At 43.0% G+C, this 24,071-nt stretch overlaps 1 protein-coding gene across 1 annotated transcript in view; it reads right to left on the reverse strand.

The window, feature by feature from the left end:
- The window catches only part of LOC118557327 (rap guanine nucleotide exchange factor 6), a 57,457-nt gene extending 33,469 nt beyond the window's left edge, over positions 1-23,988 (reverse strand). Inside the window, exon 1 of the mRNA XM_036127207.1 lies at positions 23,277-23,988. Within this exon, the coding sequence (XP_035983100.1) occupies positions 23,277-23,345 (69 nt within the window). The 5' untranslated portion in view covers positions 23,346-23,988. The remainder of the gene's footprint in view (positions 1-23,276) is intronic.
- Between the last annotated feature and the right edge of the window lie 83 nt (positions 23,989-24,071).

Raw genomic sequence — 24,071 nt, forward strand, 5'->3', positions numbered from 1 at the left:
AGTACATCAAGATTCGCTGACGCAGGGTTCTACGGCTATCTAATTAACACCGCCGACTCAGTGGGAACCAATAAAGTACTGTCAATTTAAAGCAAAGAGATTTTTTTTCTGGAAGTAGCAAATAAAGAGCAAAAAACACTTTGAAACCTACAGGGATGTGTGGCACCCATTTCTTTAGGAACATGCAGAGCAATTGTGGAGTTTTCATTCTGACCACAGCCTCAGTCAAAGTCAACCACTGTGCAGAACTAACCATAAACACCACAACATGCAGTAGGTGCTGGCAATTACAGTCCACCACCTGTATAACATGTCCACAGAAAAATAATGGCTGCAAAACCCCATTCTCTGTGGATGTGAGGGAAATTCACCAGCTCCCTTCCTTACAATATCTAAAGCAGAGGTGACCGAAAGTTTTATTACTTGGCCTAAACTTTCTTAGCATTTGCTTTATAGAAATAAAAGCGTTGAGTTTGCAAGTTATTTTTTTCCCCAATTCTCACAAACAAGAGTAAAAGTTGCTGGATAGATGCAGACCTATCTGGTATAAAATTCAAGAGAATGGAAAAAGAGTGGTTAGTTGCATTTAAAGAAGATTTTATTATGCCAGGGTTCATTTTGCTGTAACTAAAAATATAAAGTTTCGATCTGCAAAATTTTGCATCATTTTTGAATTTCTGTTCTCCAAGTGCCACAAATGAACTTGGGCTGCAAGCTGAATTCTCGCGGTATTTGTTTGTTCACATAAACACGAGAATCCATCGTGTACCGCTCCCACTTCAACCGTTTTTGTCCGAACCAAAAATGGTCTGGGCCAATCACGTTGCAGTATTGTGGTTTAAGGCGGGACATACAGGTGCGATGAAGGCCCACAGCCGAACCAACATAAACATGGCAGCAGATATGTAGCTGCTACTATCACACCTGATTGGTCAGAATCCACGATTTCATATTTGGTAGTAGAACAGCAAGAAGCGCCTTGACCAGCTTACCCTCTTGTAGTTTCTTATAACAGGTACTGCTTACAACGTTTTAATGTTAATACCGTGATTGGCTAAAACCAACCTTTGGTAGGCGGGCACTAGGTATCGCTTCACCCAATCAGCTTGGAGAGTTCTGCTGAATCTCCCTCCTTTCCACAAACAGATTTGACGGGAGCAGGTCCACATTTTTTTTAATTATTTCCTTTATTTAACCAGGTAAACCCCGTTGAGATCTGGATCTCATTTTCAAGGGGGACCTGGACATTGATAATGTGCAGAACCAGCGTGCTTCACATCATCTATCTGGCTAACCAGGTTAGCAATAAATGCCTCCCAGGCCGCACTTTGGACACCCCTGATCTGGACCGTGTACTGATCAGTAGAACATACATGTAGGGCTACCATGAACAGCTAACATAAGCTTCTGTCTAGAGCAATATGGGTAACCCATCTGAGCTTTCCTCAAGGCAGACAAGAAACCCAAACAGGACTCCAGCCAGCCATCGGACCCCAAAACCAGACCAGCAGTCATCCTCTATGTTGACTGAGACGTTGATTTTCTAAACATGACGCTCCAGCGCCTTTTAAACCCCATAACACATTAGGGCAAAGACTGTTTCACCCTAAAGATCCGGTCCCCCTGTACAAACAGAGTGACGTTGTGTATCTGCAGGTCAGCGGTCAGTCTTCCAGGGATGAAGATGTTCTCATCCTGGATATGGGGGGGTCGTTAGTTTGAGGGAGGAGTAAAGGAAACCGGCCGTCGTTTAACAGGTTTGGTGGCCTCCGGGTCCACCAAACCTGTCCCGCTCTTACAATCTGTTACTGAGAGCAAGACTCGGCCTATGGGAACAATAAGCAGCCATCTAAGCACTAAAGATCAGCTAGCAGGCTGATGGTCCTCTTTTGCACATAAGCAACCAGTTTTGATCATCACACTTAAACCCATTGATACACTATGCAAAAGCACTGTTTATAAAGCTGAGTTTCCTGGCAACTTTTAGACGGAACGTCTCTTGGAGAGAAGACGAAACGTTTCGACAAAGAAGAACCAATCCAATTACTTTTTTTTTGTATCTGGGATATTGAGATGCATCAGGACATAATCATCTGTCAACCTCAATGTTTTTTTTAAAGATTTCTTCTTTTTATGTTTGCTTTTTAATTTTCTCAACAGTCGTAAAGGCTTCATGTGTCAGTGTGTGCCAAACAGTCCCAGCTGCAGACGCCCTGTGTGTACATCCTGCGTACGTTGGTTGTGTTCAGCGCTAGCCATTGGCTGGCTCTGCAAGACCAGTTTTAAAGCAAACATGGCAACAAAGCATTGGTTTCACCAACAAATGAGCCGTGTTTTCATGCTCTCCGAGATCGCAAAGCTCTAATAAGTTGGCTGATGTCAGTCGCAGCAACAACGGAGCAATCCAGAAGGACCAGCTGAGAACATGAAGACCAAGGCAACTCTATGAAGTCTGACATGTCTGCTACGTTTCTCCACTGAATAAGTGCTGATGGAAACAAGTAGAAGCTGGCTGACAGATGATGTGGCTGTGTGTGTTAATGTGGAGTATTTGTCCAGACAACCATCACTGTGAGCAAGACTGCAATCGCAAAGAGCTGCTCAGAAGCAGAGTTATACTGTAAGCATGAACTCTCACCGAATCGATAAGATATTTGCCCAAATGGACAGACTCATACGGCCCTTTAGGCTTTAAAGTACAATCATTTTGGCTCCAACACTAAAGCTCACAACATTGATTGTGTTATGGTGAAGTAAGGAAAGATGATTTAGAAAAATATGGGTCCACTGGAATAGATGTCATTGTTGCAATTTCCAGGAACGTGGACATTGATCTGGTGACTTCAGGCTTGACCTGGTTATCATAGAAAAGACTTGTGACTCAGCTTTAACTTGAATACGTGTGACTTGAGGTCAAGTACAGGTACCCCTGTAGTCCACTGCAGGGCTGAAAGCCTTCAAGAAAGATGTTAAACCTTTACAGTAAGCATTTTAATGCTTTGTGGAATTTAAACAGTGTGTGAGTGTTTCAGGGATTTCTCATTATGACTTGCTAATTAATGACGTGAGATTTAAACCATAGGACATTGATTGGACTTCAGACTTGGGATGTAATGCCAAAGTCCCACCTCTGGCGGTTTCTAGCAATAGCATCAAAAAACTACACATTCTCCTAATATCGTGCAGACCTAGACTCAATTTACAGTTTATTCACCTCGCATTTAGTTTCTGAACACCCAGGATTGTATTTATAGATGCATAGAGTAGAATAAAGGTTAGCTGGAGGGTTGCCGTGCTCTAGGTGGCACTTAATAATAATAATAATTTTATTTGTCATTGCAACTTTTGGAACTCCTCTACATCTAACCCACCCCTTAAGGCGCAGTGGGCTGCCACTGTGTAGCGCCCAGCGAGCATCCTGGGGCAACTCAGAGTGGTAGTCTGTGGGATTATCACTCTGAACGGCTCATAGAGAGCAAGCGCCATGTTTCTGCCATTAGGCCACCATTTCCACACATACATATATTTTATGCTCTAAATTCCAAATATGTGTTTACAGCTTTTGTACAAAGTACTAAATCTACCCATCCCTCAGACCGGGATTTGAACCCAGGACTTTCTCGCCGTAAGACAGCAGTCTTAAATACCAAATGTAAATGCAAACTTTTATTGAAAACTACATTTGATTTTTGGGACAACGGTTTAGCTTTTAGGATTTTTTAGAAACATTTCTGAGTCAGAGTTTTCAAGTCTTGCCTGGGTTTACTAGAATAGTTTTATTCTTACAAATAGCACATAAAGTTCTTCTTCCACAGCTTGTTGAGCAACAGCTGATCAGGCCACGATGAGTTGGTTTACTCATTAAGAAGCTTATAATAATAATAATAACAACAAGTAAAGCAAAAACCATGACACGACTAATTGTCTCTTTGTAATTAGGGTGAATTATCTCAATTAAAATCTTGTCTTATTTTAGAATCTAACCACAACAACAGCTTAGTGAGGAGCCAACACTGGACACAAAGGCGTCTCTCTGCTCCGCTACTGAACCTCATCCGAGCGGCTCCTTCTCCCGGGAAAAACGCCAAATGTCCGGCCAAATGAGACCCGCCCCATCTCGTTCAGACAAAGCCCTCAAAGAGGTGTGCCGGCGCAATCGCAAAGTTACGCAACGTCATATAGAAAGATCAATTCATGGGAGCTCAAAGGAAAAGCGAGAAGAAAGGGTAGGCTGGATAATGTGGGATGGAGATGTGCTTTAATCTTCCCGGGGCAGAGCGCTTGCTCGGTGGCCAAAATGGTCCCTAAACGCTGGGCTCCAAGCTTCACCTACCTCCCTCTGCTGCCGTCCAATTAACGTGACAGAAAAAGAAGCTAAAGCCTGGAGGAGAGCTGCTAATGAAATCCCAAAGAGTAACACAAAAGGAGAAAAGAGCACGGCTTCCTCACTGCCTGCGCTCAATTCGTTTTAGCTGAAGCGTCAATTTGTTTCGCTCCCTAAAGTACAGGCGCAGCGACCCCCGGACTCCCTCTGAAATATTTATCCAATCCAATAATCAATCTTTTACATCTCTGCCGCTTTGTCCTGTGGGCCCGCTGCATGAAATAATTGCGGGATCACAATGCCGCTCCTGCAGCCGGTTGCTAAGGAACAGCCAGAGAAAGCTTTCTGTCCTGTTGGAGAGTTTTCATTTCAAACCCTGAAGGCCCCAAACACTCCCTGCTCACCAGAGGGACACTGGAGTTCGCTTGTTTGTTGCTGCGGTTTCGTTCACACAAAACTTTAACTACGCTGGAGCACAGGGGGGGAAAAGAAATACACACCCAACTCTGTAAACACACTGGTGAAAGTCTTACGGAGAACACAATCTTATCGCTCTACACATCAAATAGTGCTGCAGAATGTTAAAACCAAGCGGCTCCCAGAGCAGGACCAGGAATGCTAAATGCTAACATTGCAGAGGATGCACCACGGTTGTCATTCTATTCAAACACTGGCACTTTCCTAATCGTTGGAGGCTAAAATTGGAACTGAAAATGAAATAGAATCACTTTCATGGTTTCATTTTGTTGTAGTAACTTTCTAAATACAAGTTACATGCATCCTGTGTTTGGAGGTTTTCCAAAGGCTATCTGGGCTACACGACTAGCGGCGCACAAAACAGGACGTTCCCTCTGCGCTGGGAGGAAGCCAGCTCTACTGTGCCTTTCTTAGAAAGCTATAAAAATAAAAAAAAAGTTGTTTATGCTCTTTTAATATTCTGCATTACAGCAGAGACTGGTGTTGAGCCTCCCTCCGTTGGTTTGGTTGCTGCTCTGCCTTCCTCTGCAACAACAATGACCTTATTGTCTCTACAAGCCAGAGGTAAAGATTTTTCAGCTTGGTTATCGTTTATCCGGTGAAGCGCAGGTTAACGTCCCCATAGGATCAAAGACGTTAGCCTTTTAACACACAGTCCGTCGTAAATATACATACCACCTGCACCTTTTCACCTTTTGCCATGCCATAACTATAAACTGCTATAGTTTATAGTTATCCACTGAATTTTAGGATTTCAGTGGACTGTAATTGTTAAGCTGGATTTTTTAAAATGTTATTTCACAAAACAAAAGTCAGATAATAGTTTTTCATACTGAGACAATGCGTTACCACGTAGGGCTTATTCTGTAGCTCAGGCTGGGCGTTTAGGGTCGATGTCCTCCTGGAAGGTGAACAACATGTTTATCCCGACTCTCACCAGATGGATGTAGGTCCGCCGAGCTCCACATGGCGTCAACACATCCGTCTGGACTCGCTGCCATTGGGAGGGATTTCAACACCACATTAAATGGATGAGCCAATCAGGATCGCCGGGCGGGATTTTCATAGATGTGACGTAACAGAGACCAGACAACAATGGCGACTCGCAGCGAGGAAGCAAGCGGTAACATTGATGCTGCTATTTCATCAACGTTGTCCAACCTACCAAATATTAATTCTTTAAAAGAACATCAGAGAACGGCTGTGAAGGCTTTTGTTAGTGTAAACGGCGGTTTCACCCTTCCTCCCAACCGAGTTTGCCAAGAGCTTGTAGCACGTCAGTAAAGATGACGGACAAGTGGTTTATCCAATCACATGCAAGGATTTTTGATAAGGCCCCTCCTTCTGAAATACTCCCCCAAACAGAGCGATCTCAGATGGATGCGTGGAGCTCTGTGGAGCTCTGTGGAGTTCTGTGGAGCTGGGCAGAACTGCATTCATGTGGCGAGAGTCAGTACATGGATTTTAACAACCTTTAAACTGGACCTGTTGTGGTTATCGTTCAATCATGGCTCTATACGAGGCCAGAATTATCATAATAATAGTCCTCCTGTCAACAGGTTCTCCCACCTGAGCTTTGTGCCTCTGCAGCTCCTTCAGAGTCACCATTGGAATCTTGACTGCTTCTCTCACAAATGCTCCTCCTGGCCAGTTCAGGTGAACATGTCTTCGGTGCGCTGAACTTGTGAAAGAATTCCAGTTTGGGATCACGGATTGAACGGAGCTCATGGGACGTCTAAAGCCCAGGATGTGGTCGCACAGCCTAACCCTGCTTTTAAACCTCTCCACAGCGCTCTCCTTAGTGTGTCTGCTGGTGCCTCGGTCTTTATGAGGTTCACTAATGTTTCTCTGGGGTTTTAGCGGACACAGACAGGGGGTCTTTATTTGCCAACTAGATTACTTCTGAAGGGTAACTGGTTGCTCAGGGTTAGGGTTAACCCAGAGCTAAAGGGATCAAATGGTCAGGAATGGAAGAGATTTCAGATTTCAATTTGTGGGGAAGAAAATATATTTTCTTTCTGCTTCAGTTATGCACTGCTTGGTGCATGGAAAATCACAATAAAATACTTTCATGTTTGTTGTAAGGTAACAAAAAGGTAAAAGTTCAGGTATGAGCACTTCTGCCAGGCCTGCTGTGAGACCAACAACCTTATCTACGCGGAGGGCATGAGTAATAACCAAAGTGCAAACTTTAACTACAATAAAGGGGTAAATTGTTGAAACCCTGCTCAGTTTCTGAACGTTGCACAACCCAGAGACTGACTGTAGCTTCCTTTTGTTTACCGTGCGGTGTGTACTGTAACACCGGCATATACCAAGCTGATTGGGGCTTGAATGGAGGTTTCCTGTTTACAGAAGGCCCCGCCATCCCACCCAGAGCCTTTCGCTTCACCTCGCCTAAAATTAGGCCTGAGCTCCAGACGCACGGGGCTTTCAGGCTATATCCTGAGGATGTTTCGCACAAAGAATCAGGGTGAGCCGTTGGAGTTTTTGTCAACTTACGTCCTTGCTTTTCCCTTTCCTTAGTTCCACTAGATCTACTTTCCTTTTACTTGGCCTTAAATCTCCAGTCACGGACAAACTTGTTGGCAAGTTCCCTCTATTAATCAAAGAAAAAAACCCAAAGGGTCACTGAAATAACTTGAAACTGACAAAAGTAAAAATACATTTTTAAAAAATTAGTGAAAATTAACCAATAAAAATCAGACATTGCTTTTGAATTGTGGTTCAACAGAATAATTTAAAAACAAACTAATGAAAAAGTCCTGGACATAAAGTATGGTACCCTTAGAAATGATTAGATTGACCATAGGGACGAGTTAAACTGAGTCGTGTCCTCTAATTAGCTTTGCAGACATCTTCCAGCTTGTAACCTGTCCATCTGTCTATTTAAAGGGAATCACACTGAACATGGATCACAGGAAGGTTAGATTAGAAGGCATATTATAGACAATCATGCTAAGTTAAAGGCTTTAAAGACCATCTCCGTGCAGCTTTGTGTTCCTGTGACTACATCTGCACAGATTATGCAGAAGTTTGAGGTCCAAGACTGTAGCCGACCTCCCTGGATGTGGCTGCAGGAGGAAAATGGATGACAAACTAAGGAGAAAGATCATACGAATGGTGACCAAATAAATTAAAGGTGAACTTCATGGTCAAGGTAGATCAGTGTCGGAGCGCACCATCCATCATTGAGCCCAAGTGGGCTTCATGGGAGATGCCACTGTTGAAAGTAAATCATAAAAACCAAAGAGTGGAATTTCCCACAATGCATCTTTTAAAGCCACAAAGCTTCTGGGAGAATTTCCCTTGGACGTATGAGACAAAACTGGAGCTTTTTGGTTAAGCCACATCAGCTCCATGTTCACAGGCACAAAAATAAAGCCCACCGTCACCTAGAAAAGAACATGGAGGGGACTCGGTTCTGTTCTGGGGCTGCTTTTCTGCATCTGGCCCTGGGTGTCTCAATGCCCAGCTAGAACCGCCCAAGAACGACTAGGCGACTGTTCTGAAGTGGCCTCCTATGAGCCACTTCAGAACCCAAATCCTGTTGACCATCTGTAGAAGGAGCAGAAACACGGCGTCTGGAGAAAGAACCCTTCAAACCCTGAGACAACTGGAGCAGTTTGCTCATGAGGAATGGGCCAGAACACCTGCTGTTTGGTTCATGTACAGCTTTATTGCTGCCATGTTGCTGGAACTGCTTTAGTTTCCTGCTGTACCGTAAATTTTCTGTTGTTTTAATACATGAATAGTAAAAATAGTGTAATAGTGTAAAGATGAATCAGTTTAAACGTTTTCCCTCCAGTGATTGTCCACATGCAGGGATGGGTACCGAAATCTGTACTTTTATAGGCACCGACGGTACTACTGGGTACCGATTCACGTAAAATCAAATGGTACCATGTTTCGGTACCTAAACGCATCACTGTAAATCTCGCTTACATGTTTTGAAACTACAATACGAGTGAGGCAAAGTACAAGGCCAGCGGTGGGAATACTTCTAATCTGAGGAAGCACTTGGTCCCTGCTGCTAGTTTAGCAAATTTCTCGCTATATTTAGCAACTTTTCAGACCCATCCAGCGACTTTATTCTGCAATTGGTGACATCCCGTGAAAGTAACAATAGTTCTGGAGTTATTGTCTTGGGAGGGTGGCACTCGCTTCTTCAAGCTTCTCCAAGCTCCTATAAGTGCTGCCTCGTCCTGAATCTCTCCTGTAGTCAGAGCAAAGAGAGCATTTCCCTCATCGTCAATGTGTCCCGCCCTGATTTACAAAGTTGGACAAAATATGTTTTTAGTATTTTTTTTCTTCTTCTTCTCTGAAACTGTTGCACTAAAACAATTCTCTGAATTTTATTCCCACAGCTTCAATCCCGTATTCTCCTCGTTCGCTCTCTACCTCTGACAACTGCTGTTTTGGTTAAACTTTGTTTTATTATTGCATCGTCTTAATTATTATTCAGGCAATGCATTAAAATCCATACGTTATTTAATAAGGTTTATTAGTAGAGCCAAACAAGTTTATATATTGAAAAATAAATATGTTAAATTGAAAAATGTGAGATTTTATTAATAAACTAACATTTATTACAACATAAATACACAAAAGTACCCAAAATAGGTACAGTTAAGTACCGGTATCCACTCCCAGGTACCGGGTGTTGGTACCGTATCGGTTCAAATGTGAAAGGTAACCAACCCTGTTCACACGTGTTCATCAGATCTTATAGGAATGAGGATGAAGTATTAGATAGTGAGAGAAATCATCAGTGCACATTAAAATCTCTTTTTAGTCAGTACCTGCCTTTAACGGTAAAAAACAGCAGTCAGCCATGAGGTGTTTCCATAATCTATAACAAATGAGATGATAAAACCTGTTATGATCAATATGTTGTATTATTTCAGCAGCAGGATGTTTTGTTTCACTCTGCTGATATCATTAACACATATATTTTTTACCACTATCACAGTGAGAAGACTCACGAAGCAGAGCAGCAAGCTAAAGCCTGATTAAATCAGAACAACTTCTGCTCCCTTCTTGGCCTCTTTTTTCTGTCACTTCCTCGGGTTTCTGACTCGTAGTCATGGCGAGTTACTAGAACTGCTCCTTCCTGACATTTCATCTGATTAAGAGGACGTATGACGCAACCGTGTCGGCGCTCCACCTCCCGCAGGATTTGTTTAGCCAACACACTTGTAGAAACACGACTGTGTGATTTTGATTTGCGCCGATAGCGTTGGAGGTAACGCTCGGCCTGTTGGCCCTTCTCTAAACAGCGCGTTCCTCTCAGGGCACGCTGCCTGGACTTTTTCCACTGCAGGTCTACTAATCAAATTGCTCAATCTCTAATGAGTCAATGGCACGTTAAGAAGGCTGTAGGAGCATTAAGCGCTGCGGGCAGCATTATGAAACCCCGTTTCTGATGCTTGGTCTCTCCTGCATCGAGGCCGCATGACACACAAGGAGGGCTCAATATGAGCTATGGCAGGGGGTGATTAGTAAGAAAATGGAGGAGTTTGTGAAGAAGAAAGAAAGCCACTCTGGCAGTGCATCAGAGGCCAAGCAGTGGCAGCCAGCCAGAAGGCACCGAGGGGATAGCAGCGTTTAATACGTGAAACTGACATCACTTCGTTTGCAGGAAAACTGCAGCTGGAACGGCACAAGAAGCGCATACCACGCTGTCACCAGGCTCAAATGGATGTTTTCCAGGCTGCCGTTGTTGCATCATTCCAGTCAATATGTTTCCACGGGGTTCTCCTTAATGTTCTGAGCACAGACGAGCTTTCTGGGTCAACATCTCCCAAGACTTGCATCCAAGCGATCTGCTCTCAGAACCGCCTGAAAGTTAATTGAAGTTGCCGTTGGGATGACGATGCCCCCTTGCTTCCCTAAAGCAGGAAGTGGCAAGAAACTGTCAAACGTTCCGACTTGAATCCGATTAAGTTGAAATGGACATTTTTCCCCTGGTGGGTGACGGGGCGTTGTGGAGTGGGAAACGTGACCAGCCTCGGGGTCAGACAAACCCCGCGGGACCAATTACAAAGATAAGATTGGGATACGGTCCAGAGACCTGCTCCACCGCACACAGGAAGTGGAACAACACCGATCGCTGATTTAGAAATGAGGAAAGTGGACATGTAGCGCTCCAGATATTCCTGCAGGCCAAGCTCAGCAGCTGCTGGTGCAGCTTTCCCGTCTCTGAGCGGCCGCCGTCAGCACAGACAGCTGCTTTCGCTCCTGCTGGTAAAGCATTGAATCAGCTCTCACGCCTCCGATGGCAAGTAAAGACCTGCATCCGACCAACACTGCTCCTCAGAAAGCAGACGCTGCATTAGCTTCAACAGGAAACACTGCACACTTAAAGCAAAAAGTGTACAAAAAATAAAAAAAAATGGGCATTTGCTCAAATGTAGGGAAAACTCAACTGAAAGGTTTTGTAAAAGTGATGATTACCCATTGAAGTAAGCATGTGTAAAATGCTTGATATTTTAATTATAAGTATGATTTAATAACAGCATGCATCGATCAATAGACGTGTGCTGCAATAGAACAAAAAGGGTCAATAAAAGTTCAATAGATGAACAGTTTTCCTTCCTTTTGCATTCTAGCCAATCATGTGGGTTAATACTACAGTCGTTACATCCTCCCAACCAATCACAACACAGACAGAGGAAAGCTCCGCCCCCTTCAGGGTTCAGAGAGCACGCCTTCTTTTTTTCTTTTATAAACTTGCAGTTTTGGTAAAAACTGTTTTTTTTTTAATTCCGTGTTCTGTATCTAAAAATCAGTCATTAAACAACAGCATAAAATGGCCAGGGGTGCACTTAAAATACATGTTTTTAATTGTTTTAATAATTATCAACATTGATCAATATAATCCCTATTTTATCGATACACTCTTTTGCTATATCGTCCAGGCCTAATTCCAGGTAATTTCTCCTTACTTCTGTATGCATAATGCTTTAAAACTAAAATGTCGGGTCCACACACGACTTATTTCTCTTCAAATTGTTACTATTCTGCGAAGAACCTCAGATATATTGTTTAGCTGCTTTGTCCCTCATAAATAAAAGAACAGATAACTAAAAATAAATATTTATGGTTTACTCAAGGTTTACTCGAGGTGTAATCTGTTTTTCTCTCAGTGCTGATCTATATCACACTTTTATGCTCTCATTCCCAATAAAGCTTTTTTTTTTTTAAACACCAGCCTCCTTGTAATTTCAGCTTTCAGCTTGATTAATGTCTTTTAGTTAACTTCTTACCACTTCAGATGATTAAAAGAGCTAAAAAGATGCTCCACTAACTTGTTAGTTCAGGTTTTTCCTATTAAATGGTTTGCTAAAACCTACCAAATCTTAAAGGAAAAAAGCGGAACTAACTGGATAATCTAAACGCTGATTTCTAAAGAAATTAAAAACTTATTTTTTTGAATCTGTACCTAAGCAACGTAACCAGAAAACACTGCCCTGGTTCTGACCCTGTCCTGCCACACCAAATGCCATTGTTCCGCTCAGTGTAAACAAGTATTAGCTGCCAGTGGAACCTGCGTAAAGGGATTTAAGAGATCTATAATCGGGCAAATTAATCAGCTCTCCATCTGATCCATGTCACGTCTGAGCAGTCCACCACGAGGCAGGATTACACCGTGGATTACGCAGCAGAGCGAGCCGCGTCCGTCTGGGACCAGCGCTAAACGGCAAACTCATTCAAAGCATCCGAGTCGTTATGAAAATACAAACATAGCTAAAAAAAAAAAATACACTTCTGGTTTGGACCAAGTGGCATTAAATACCACTACGGCACAAAAGACCGCTGTCTGTGGATTAAACCTTTATTTTTCCTAAAAAATGTCTAAAAATCCAAATGTTTCAATAGAATAATTACATTAACTGTGTTTTTTTGACCATGAGGGCAGCGTTATGTCACGTAAAGATGTGGTCGATCCACGTTAGGGGGCTGCGTCCTTCTGCCGGGGAATCTGAAGGCATTCATGGAGCCGACATTACAGAGATGTTTTGCTTTGTGTGCGTGGAGGGAAAAAAACCCAAAGGAATGTTATCATGGGAACCTAAAACATGCATTTCTTAGTGGAGAGGGTGATTCAGCTTGTGCAAACGTACGTAGTGACCCTGAAGCCACCGCTGCAGCTTATCTGGCAGATAAAAAGCGCGGGAACAAGGCGACCGCTGCAGGAGCGCCGAGGAATCCAGAGCAGCTCAGGCAAAAGCATGCAAGCTGTGAGCTGAGGCAGAAAAGTTTAACCCCCACATGTGTGAATCACAAAACCCGGAGAAAGCCACCAGCAGCAGCAGCAGCATGGGGAAACTTGTTGCATCAGAAACATGATGGAGGAAACCAGGCTCTTCTGCAGCATAAACACTTCTCTCCACAGGCTCCCCCTGAGGAAGCATCTGCCTTAAACACTTTTCATCCGACTTAAAACCGAGCCGAGCAACAGGGTCCAGAAACGTAACCAGAACAATGGGGACAGATAGACTGAAAAATGGAAGTAAGGCAATAATATTTACTGTGACACAACGGCGTTATTAACAGATTAACAGAACGTTGAATCGGCGCAGTCGGGCAAGGCGAGGAAAATTTATTTCTACAGCACATTTCAGTACAGAGACAATGCAAAGTGCTTTACATGATTAAAATATAGGAAAATAAAACAGAATAAAGGCAGTTGGAATAAAATGTAGAAACAAAATAAAACGTGGGAAAATAGAAACTAAAAGCAGTTGGACTACAAAGTTGAACTAATGATGTTTCAGTAAAACAGTTTAACTAGAACAGTCAAAGGCAATCCTGAACAAATGTGTTTTTAATCTTGATTTATAGGAACTCAGGCTTTCAGCACTTTTAGCAGTTTTCTGGGAGTTTGTTCCAGATCAGTGGAGCATAGGAACTAAATGCTGCTTCTCCGTGTCTGGTTCTGGTTCTGGTTCTGCAGAGCAGGCTGGAGCCAGGACACCTGAGTGGTCTGGAGGGTTGATGCCCTCATCTGGGGATTCAGACGTGAAAAATGAACCGCCGCTACGTCCCAGTGAGTCTGTTTCATCACGACTAGCAGAAACGTCTCTCCTGCTCAGTTCAGGTAGCAGGAAATCCACTAAATCTACAATTTACAGCTGGAAATAAAGACGCACCTATAAACCGGACTTCTGGGTCAGCTGGCTCTGATCTGGAGCCGGCCAGACGGACGCCACATCATACCTCATCGTTTTGTGATCGGCGGCTGACCCGGGCCGGTGAAAAGCTGCCGCTTTTACGAGGGAACGTTGTGACGGAGTGACTCGGCCAGTCTGAGTATCGATGAGGTGTGTAAAAACGAGCCGAGAGGAGCAATAAGGAGCCACGCCACTCCTGCTTCTAACGCAAACAATTAATCAGCAGTCAGGCTCCTGTAGGCTCCAATAAATCTGAGCCTAAAGCTGCTGCTGGCTTTCAAAGGACTTTGTAGAAACAAATGATGCCTTGTTATATTTTAACACGTGCAAAAAAAGAAAAAGAAGCTTCATAAGCAATGGTTTGTCTTGTTAAAGAATAAATGATTTAATGTGACTGTTTCTTAGCTGGGATTTATTTCACCAGAAAAGAGACAGGTCGCTCACCTTAGGCTCTTTTCAGGAAAGCTGTTTTCATCTTCTGCAAACGTTTCAATAGTAAGAAGACTTAAAGAGAAATCAGTTAAAATCCAAACTGGTTGTGGCAGAGCTTTCCAAAAAACGGTGATGGGAAATTAGACAGAAAAGAAAATCTCTGATCTGTGCGTCTCTGGCTGTAAAACGACCAGCAGCCGCTTCAACTGCAGGATATTAAACATTCAGGAACACAGTAACAAAAATGTTACTGTTCCTTTTTATAATATGGTCTGCAATCTATCTATCTATCTATCTATCTATCTATCTATCTATCTATCTATCTATCTATCCATCCATCCATCCATGTAGAGCATCAGGTGTTACCGGTGCAAAACGCAGCTCAAACCCAACACCAGGGAGCTCCATCTTTGTTTTTTAAGTGAAACTAAACCAGGTTCTAACTTCTTAAACCTCAGAGGCCCAACTATAAGTTACCGATCGACGTTTTCCTCATTATTACAGTTTAGAGACTTAGACTTAGACAACTTTGTCATTTTGTATGCACAGAGTGCGTACAGAGCGAAATTTCGTTTGCATACAGCTTTAAAGTGAACCGTAACAAACCTTTATCTCACCAATAAGAGGACTAATTTGTTACCAGTGATAGTTAAGTTCATTAGATGCTCCCTGAAGAGTTAGAGTAGAATAAAAGTACAAATATTGATTCCAGGAAGCCAGAAGCTCTCTTCCTTATCTTCTGTTTGGGAATCCCTGATGACTGGTGTTTGCTTTCCGCCGCCCTGAAACTTCCCTCATATTCAGGCCTGCAGGAGAACGTCACCGAGACGCCGCCGCGTGGAACCGCTTCGGTCTCAACTTTCCACTCAGAAATAACACGTGACATCACTTTACCTCTGCAAACGCCAAGGCAAGAGGGAGCTAAATATACCGCTTGGATTGGACCTTTGGAGAATTAACAACTCTTCAGCTGCCAGGAAAAATCGACTGCCGCACGTAAAAAGAGCCCGGCCCCAGGAGCTCAGCGAGGACGGCTTTCAGACAGATGTTCAGATGTTCATAAAATAAAACAACTCAAAAAAAACAACTTCAAAAAAAAGAGAAAAGCAGCTTTGGAGCGAAAGGGTTGAAGCCGTTCTTCCTGCTCAGGTTCATGAGACATCCTGGTGCTTTTCCTCTTCCTGACTCCACGGAGCAGCCCATAGAACAAACGCTGCAGATCGCTACTTTGCTTCATCTCTCAAAGTCGTGAGGGACATTGTTTTACAAACCCAACACATAAAAAAAAAACATCAACAAGGAGCTTTTACTCACTTTACATCTCCATGGAAGCTGCATTTTTCACATTTACTCATTATATGTAAACTCATTATATGGTTGTGACTTTTAGTATTGTGATTTGTGACAGGAGCATCCTACCAGTATTTATGGCCATCCCAACCTGAGACACATTCTGCACAGTCGGCAGGACGAAGATTAAAAGCTAAAAGAGTTGCTAGAAAATCAAAGTTTCTCCACTAAACTGTTAAGTGCAACGTTAACCAACTTTTCTGGCTCCAGCCTGCTCTGCAGAACCAGAACCAGAACTAAACACAGAGAAGCAGCATTTAGTTCCTACGCTCCATTTATCTTTCTGAAAGCCTGAGTTCCTTTAAATCAAGATTAAAAACACATTTGTTTAGGATTGCCTTCGACTATTCTAGTTAAACTGAATCATCATTAGTTCAACTCTGTAGTCCATTAATATTTGCTTTTGGTTTAATTTTTTCTACGTTTTATTCCAACTTGCTTTTATTCTGTTTTTATTTTCCTATGTTTTAATCATGTAAAGCACTTTGCATTGTCTTTGTACTGAAATATGCCATATAAATAAATTAGCCTTGTCTTTTCCTTTATCCCTTGGGCTCATTTTCTTGTATTATGTATAAATAGGGCTGGGCAATATGGCTTAAAAATACAATTTATTTTAATAATACCAAATCCAAAAGAGATTTGACCCTTGTTTTTGTTTCCCAAAAAGAAATTAAAGAAGTTGTTTTTAAAATACTTGCTTTTATGTCATTTCGTCTGGGAGTTGACCCGAATCCAAAATGCAAATAAATACAAGTTGTGAAACAAGATGGCGGCCCTGCCGTTGTAAACAGTGAAGTTATAACTAAATGTTTACTGCTAGCGGTTTTACACACTGAGCTAAGAACAGGCTTTACTTCACTGCTGTAACTTCAAACTAAATTTAAAAAAAAGAAGAAGCGTCTCATCTTACGGTAAAAAAAAAAACTTTCCTCTTTACAATATTTTTACAAAATATTTTCCTAAACACATCTTCAGCATTGCATGTTATTCTCTTCATGGAGGCCCAATGAGTTTGTTGGCAAAATAAAATCCAGAATTTCCAAAACTTAAATCAACTAAATTTCATTGCCAAGCCCTATGTATACGTTTTTTAATTTCCATCCATTAAAAATGTACTCACTAATCACATTTATAAAGTCCTGTTTTCAAAATGATCTGTTCTATTTGATGAGATCTACAGTAGGGACGGAAAGTTGAAATGTCTTGATGTACTGAAGTACTTCTGTGTACAGACAGCAGTCAGGAACAAAAGAAAATCAAGAAAAATGTTGAATTAAAGTCAACAGCAGCAACTGTTCGCAGTGAATCCCACGAGCCAACGACTGGATGCAACCTGCAGGTGTTTCCTGACAGAAAACTTTCCATCCAATCTGTCTGGACCAGTCGATAGAACTGACTTTGTAAAGTGCCTTGAGATGATGAGTGGGGAATCGGCTCCATTTAAATAAAGTGAATTAAATTGATATGACACGGCGACCGGGCGTATATCAGAAAAGTTAAACGTGCCTCCAGCTCGTCTCCTTCCCCAAACTTTGGTCACCTGGTAAGGTCGCCGGCGGCCGGCACCGATCCGCTGCTCTGCTCCTGGAAAATGTGGAAACAATGTAAAGTAGGCGGCCCGTCCCTCCAGCTATGCGGCCGTGAACCAGGGTCACCTCGGCGGAGGAAGGTTTGCCGTTTGTGACCTTTGGCTTCACCACCTGGCTGAAGAAGAGGAGCGACGCCGTTCCTGGGTCCGGCTATGTGCTCTGAAAATAACACCGAGCGGCTGCAGCGCCCCATCATCTGTCCTCCCTGCTGCTTTTTCCCCCTCTGACACTGAAATAATGAGCTCTTATTTTATTATGAAGTCATGTAATTAGCATTTGCTGTTTGCGGCCCTCTGCCAACACCATTAACAACACTATAATCACGATAAAACCAGTGATCGGTCTTTGATTACGCGTCGTAAAACAACGTGAAACAACTGTATGCGCTGAGCCGTCGGTGGCAGGTGGCAGGTGGGAAAACGCATCGTCTCTGAAACAAAGGACGTTGTTTTTTTACCTTAAAGACAATCACAAACATGCCTGCCTTTAACAGATGGGCCATCATCTCTTTCTGCACATAGTTCTTTTAAAAAGTCTTAAGAAGCACATACATAAAACTGCATGAACTGTGTTGCCTGTGTTTTTTTTATTTATATGGCAGTAGCTCACTCAGGTTGCATGCAAAATTTTTCTGAAAGATTATTACGTCCTGCTGGCGTATTAGTTGTTATTTTGGCGTTTTATGCTATGTTTTTGCTCAGTATGTTAGTAAATAAAGCCCTTTGTGTTTATTTATAATAACAACGGAAGTACGACTCTGCGCATGTGCAGCAGGGGGTAAACAAGGAAGCAGCTAACGGCTATTAGCATCTCCCAGCGAAGTAATGAAAACAATGACGAAAGGCCAAAGATCCAGAGTAAAAAAAAAAACATTCCAATCTGGAAAAGACTGGAATGTCTCTGGGAATACATTATGAACGTTGATATTCACTGAAGCGGAAACTCAAGTTGCCGATCGTCAGATGTGACCGCAGCGTTTACTGACGTGAGTAAACGTTCTGATATATATATACTGTAATAATAGTAATAGTAATGCTCTTCTTACCTCTACAGTCTTAAGTACAAACAACATTATAAATAGATCGATTCATTCTGACCTTGCATATAATGTGGCAATGCACCTTTAATCAGTTCCAACTGCTAACCAACCAATCAGAAAGCCAGAAATCCAACCTTTTTACAATCAGAGAACAAGTGTTAGCAGGTGAAGGATACTGTAAGTTGGGCCCTTTGAAAGACTGTAAGGTACTTAAAATGAAGATATAAAACGCTTTTTAATAGGGTTACACCAATATCTGTACCAATCTGTGCCAGTATCTATACCCGATATTAATATTGATGTTATGTCCGATAACCAATATTGCATCTCTGATTCATTTAAGAACTCCACAATCCCCCTCTTGAAACACAGGCACAAAGGGCAACTAGATGGAAATAAACATCAGCTGTTAATATCGGCCCAGTTTAACTTATAGACCAATACGGATATGTTAAAATATGACTAACATGGGCCGATACCGATATTACTGCCGATACATCAGTTAAAATATGACTAACATGGGCCGATACCGATGTTAATGCCGATATATTAGTTAAAATGTGACTAACATGGGCCGATACCAATGTTATTGCTGATATATCGTGCCTCTCTACTTTTTAAAAAGCACCTATACATCTATGGAGTTCATTTGGATTTCAAAAGACAGCAAGATTTCCAGAAGAGAACAGAAATGCTGAATGAACCGCAGCGACGGTGCTCTGCTTCTCCAGAACCTGACTGGGTCACCTCTGCTCTAGAATATGGTTTGGTTCTGCTAGTTAATGCTCAACCCATATTTACCCAAACGTTTTCACTTCGTTTAATGAGAAAGGTAAAAAATAAAAAAAAACAGATTTACCGACCGACAGAGTGAGGCTAAAACAAACAATTTATGGCAAGAAGGTGAGGAAGAAATACTCCAATGTCGGTCTTATATGTTTTCATATTGAAGTTTTTAAATAGAAATCAGAACATGCAAAAAACTAGAGATCAGAAATTGTTATTCAAGAAGATCCTTATGATTTTATTTAAATGCCTCATAGCCCAAACACTCATTTTCTCTGCAACAGAAAGCTAAATTTGGACACGAGGAAGCCTTTAAAACTAAAATTGTCACGTCCTGTTATCATAACTTGCATTACAACTGACAGAAACAAGCAGTGCTCTGCAGAAAAGTGACCCCCACCCCTTTCTGATCTTTCCTCCGGCTCATCCATCTGCAGCCAAAAGAAATCCCACGTACCATCCGGTAATCACCAAAAATAAAGAGGAAACAGATAAAGCCAGCGAGAACACACACTGTCAAGTGGTCAGTTATTTAAGCTGCCATGTGACAACAGCGTGGGGCGGCGGGTTCAAGCCCCGCGGCGGTGAGTCTCCAGAGATAAGGACAGATCCCTGCATCAGGTAGCTAATCCTGACAGAGAGGTCCTGCCAACACCGTTAGGATAAGCCCGTTTGAGTCACTGCAGTCCCTCCAGACGCAAACAGACGCGTCGCTATTGAGAAACACCAATATGGTTTCAGAACGGCATGATTTGGAGAAACACAGATCACAGCTTTAAATATCTTGGCTTTCCGCAGAGGAACCGCAGCCTTTTCATTGGCTTTTATTCCACTAAAAAAAATTAAATAACAAATATGTGGATCACAAATGTAAAATGACAAGCATGCAGGAAGCTCCTGTCCTCCTGCACATTTATTTTTCTTTTTCCCCCCACAGAGACGTTAGCAAAATAAAACGTATACCTTCCCAAAACGTGGGTTGACAGCATGGCTTTGCACTGTCAGAAAAATCCGACAAATACCACTGATGTGTTTACTAAACATTCCAGAAGGACACGTCAAACTTATACGGATTTCACACAATTATCCGATTAAAATGTTAGACTGAGGCTTCCAGTGGTGCTCGGTTTGTGTTTTGTCCTGGATTTAAAGTTCTGATACTGCAGATATTCCAGCAGGGTTAGGCATTTAAATAGAAAATTAGTAAAGATTCAATCGAATCGTCGGTCAGCCGATATTTTGGGCCGAAATTTACAAAAATAATTTTCCCTGTATCGGAATCGGCCGATACGTGCACCTGTCCTGACCATTTTACGCTGTTGCTTCACAACCAATTTTTAGATACAGACACACAAAGAAACACTGATTTCAAACTAAACCTTTTATTGAACCAACTTTTTACCAAAACTGAAAGTAAAAAAAAAAAAAAAGAAGAACGCATGCTCTCTGAACTCGTTGAAGGGGGCGGGGCTTGGTTCCTTGGTCTGCGTTTGTGATTGGTTGGGAGGATGTAATGACTGTAATATCAATCTACACGGCTAGAATGCAAAAGGAAGGAAAATTGTTATTCTATTGAACTTTTTATTGACCTTTTTTTCAATGATATACGTCTATTGATTGATATATATATATATATATAGTTATTGAATTATCGTCCAGCCCTAGGTTGCAACGCACGTTTTGAGACTTGTGTAACATTTGTTATCACTTTATCATGTAAACGGAGGAAGAAAAAGCAACATTGGCTTCACCCAAAAAAACAGAAAATCGGCAGCACATATCGGGTATCGGCTAGACTGATATCAAAATAATCGGTATCAGCCTTAAAAAAAACGGCATTGGTCGATCTCTGGTGGTCAGAAACACTGTATGGATGGGACGATTCATAATAGCATGGAAACACATAATTTACATACTTTATTTTATTTTTTCCATACTTCTGAAGACCAGGAACATACTTTAAATCAAATTTCACACTGTTGCAGACTCTCTAGAAGTCCTGGATTTAAGTGTCTTTATCTAGATTTTTCCAGCAAACACGTGTCAACCATTGACCTCCTTCACACATTTTTTGGCAGGTAAGGAAAGAATGCTTCACTAGCAGTACTGGCACATCATGGAGAGATAAATCCTTACAGAAAAAAAGTCTCCAACATTCCCCTATGCAGCCGACATCTTTAACCAAATCTCAGTGCTCCTTTCTTCATTTTACAAGCAAACTGAATGCAAACATTACTAATCTGCCACAAGTTAAAATAATTTCTGCAGCAGCTTCATCATAAACTACTAATGACGCCAATTTCCTTTTCCCCGATCCCGACCACTGTCGGCATCCGTCACCCATTCGATTTACAGCCTGCAAAAAGCTGTAAATACCATGGGCCTGAGGCAGTTAACAATCCACCAACGACACCATAATTGACACAATGGCAAAGGGCCTGCCTCTGTCTGTAACCCACAGTTTTAAGTGTTATTGTATTTATTGCCCATTATGTGTACGGTCGGTGCCAAAAACGGCATCTGTTTGCAGCTCTCCGATGCACTGATGTCATTTTTGGTGCCAAAATAGATTTATATTTGAAGCTATAAAAGATGTAAAGCAGAAGACTTTTAACTTTGTAAATTTGTGAGTTCAGGAGCTCTAAGGAGTGCGAGTCTGTGAGCACACAGTTGTAAGAGCGATGAGAGTCAGACAAATTAAAGCATTAGTTTACATGAGGGCTTCACCACATTAGAAGATTTAATACTGATAATACTTTTTAAATATGGTGACGACGTATCAGCTGAGAACCCTGCCCATTTTCTTCCTTCCTCTCGTTCTCAGCAGCTTTTATATTAATATTGTACACACTGATACTATACTTGTGATATAGTGTGCAGCCTTACTGCATAATACGTCATAACTCCTATGTGTGCAATATTGCAATTGCAAAGAACTGCTTGGAGGCGATATTTTGTTGGCTTTTAAATGTGACTCTACGTGCAAATTACACATTTGGCCACTTGCACAGACTTGAACCGCCTTTTGTGCTCATACCTCATATATATATATATAGAGAGAGCGTGGTGACCAATATGCTGAAGCTCGATGAGAGCAGTGGGGGGTTTTGCGATAAGATTTAGATTCTGAGTGTGATTTAATTCACAGCTGATAATGCAATATTTCCCGGTAGTATTGCAACGGGCTGTTTCCTTAAAGTCCTGCAGCCCGAGCTCATAGATCTTTATCTTTTTCTAAGGGGACTGGTGCATAACGTGCATCCATTTCTGGACATCACATGCACTGGAGGTGAACACCTTTAGCACAAATTACCAAAGCTTAATAAACTTTAATATGCAGACAGAGAAAAAGTTGGCCTTCCTTACGCATCTTTCCAACAATATACCCGATAAACAGACGTTAAAGTCGGAACAACCTGGATTTTTCGCTCCTACAACGTTCAACTGCCGCGCGGCACAGCGTGGGGCCAAGCCGGGTCCTCTGGTTCTAATTCTGCGTGGCGCTCTCCCGGTGCATGTGTGGGTGATCTCCGGGTACTACCGGCTTCCTCCCGCAGCCCAGGAACCGTACGGTTCTCCAAATCACACTTGGGTGTGATGTGTGCGTGTCCGTTCGCCCTGTGATGGACAGGCTTAACTGTTCCAGGGTGTCACCCCCCCCACCTGCGCCCTGATGGATGCCATTTCATATAGTCGTGCGTAAAATGCACAGGTCCTTCAGGCCAAATGCCTCACATGTTTTGACATTTATTATTAAGGGTCATTAACAGACTTCTGCAAAACCTTGATGCAGCTCATGGTTTTTGTTTGTTTCTGGGAAAAGGGGGGGTGCAACTGCCCATCTAGACTCATGCAGTACACTGTATGACCACTGATGCATAAGGCAAGGCATGGGATGGGGGGGGGGGGGGGTGGGTGCAACGCTTGCAGAGCTACATGCATGCGGGTCAGATCCCCACCATCACCCGGTTATCTCGGCTGGGTTCAGAAACCGAGCCGCACACAGAAACACGCATTAAATCTGCTGCAGACCGGCGCCAGAAACCACCGCCTCCGGTTCCGTTTGTTAGCCCACAGAGTCGTAAATGAGCCCCACTGACCTGTTGCGTCCGCTCCGCCGGATTCATCATCACCGCCTGCCGAAAGCGGTTATCCACATAAGACGCCATTGTCCTGGAGAGCGGCGTGCAGCGCAGTCTGTTATCCCGAAAGCTGCGCCGCGGGGATCCGCAGGCGATCGGCGCGCACGGATGCAGGTCTCTGCTCTTCGTTTCGGGTTATTGTCGTCGGATGGGCTGCGAAGCTGGGAGTGCCCGAAGCCAGGCCACGACTGGAGCCAGACAGCCCAGCGGTCCTCCCGGGGTGTCTGTCCCCCCTCTCCGCTGCCCCAACAGCGGTCCGCGCGGCGGCTGCTCGCTAAAAAAAAAAAACTTGTTTTAATCGGGGAAACGCGGATCAAAGTGTCCCTCCGAGCTGATTTCTAACTGTCAAGCTTCGGCTCCCGGCCGTAGAAGCCAGCGTCGGGTGAAGATATCCCTTGTCTCCCTCGGCATTCTGCTAGCGACGCGGAGAAATCCCACAAACGGTCCGGTAAACAAAAGGAGGAGGCTAACGGCTACCGGCTAACCTGCCCGCAGCAACATGGCGTCCGTCGCGAAACGTCAAAAGTCGTCGCGTTCGCAGAGGAAAGTCATTTTACTGGCGTTTGCGGACAGCTAAAAGTGGGAATCGGTGCGCCGCTGGCTGGCCGTGTTCTGTTGTATGCCACCACCATGGTGACTGGCGCTCCAGCTGCGTCAAGACGCACGGAGCCACACCGGCAGCGCTTCCGGAGGGGACTTTCAGAGTAAAAAGCCCTGCGTGCCAAAACGTCTTTTTTTGTCTTTCTTTCCTTT

This window comes from Fundulus heteroclitus, chromosome 23, assembly GCF_011125445.2.
Source record: "Fundulus heteroclitus isolate FHET01 chromosome 23, MU-UCD_Fhet_4.1, whole genome shotgun sequence".
NCBI lineage: Eukaryota > Metazoa > Chordata > Actinopteri > Cyprinodontiformes > Fundulidae > Fundulus > Fundulus heteroclitus.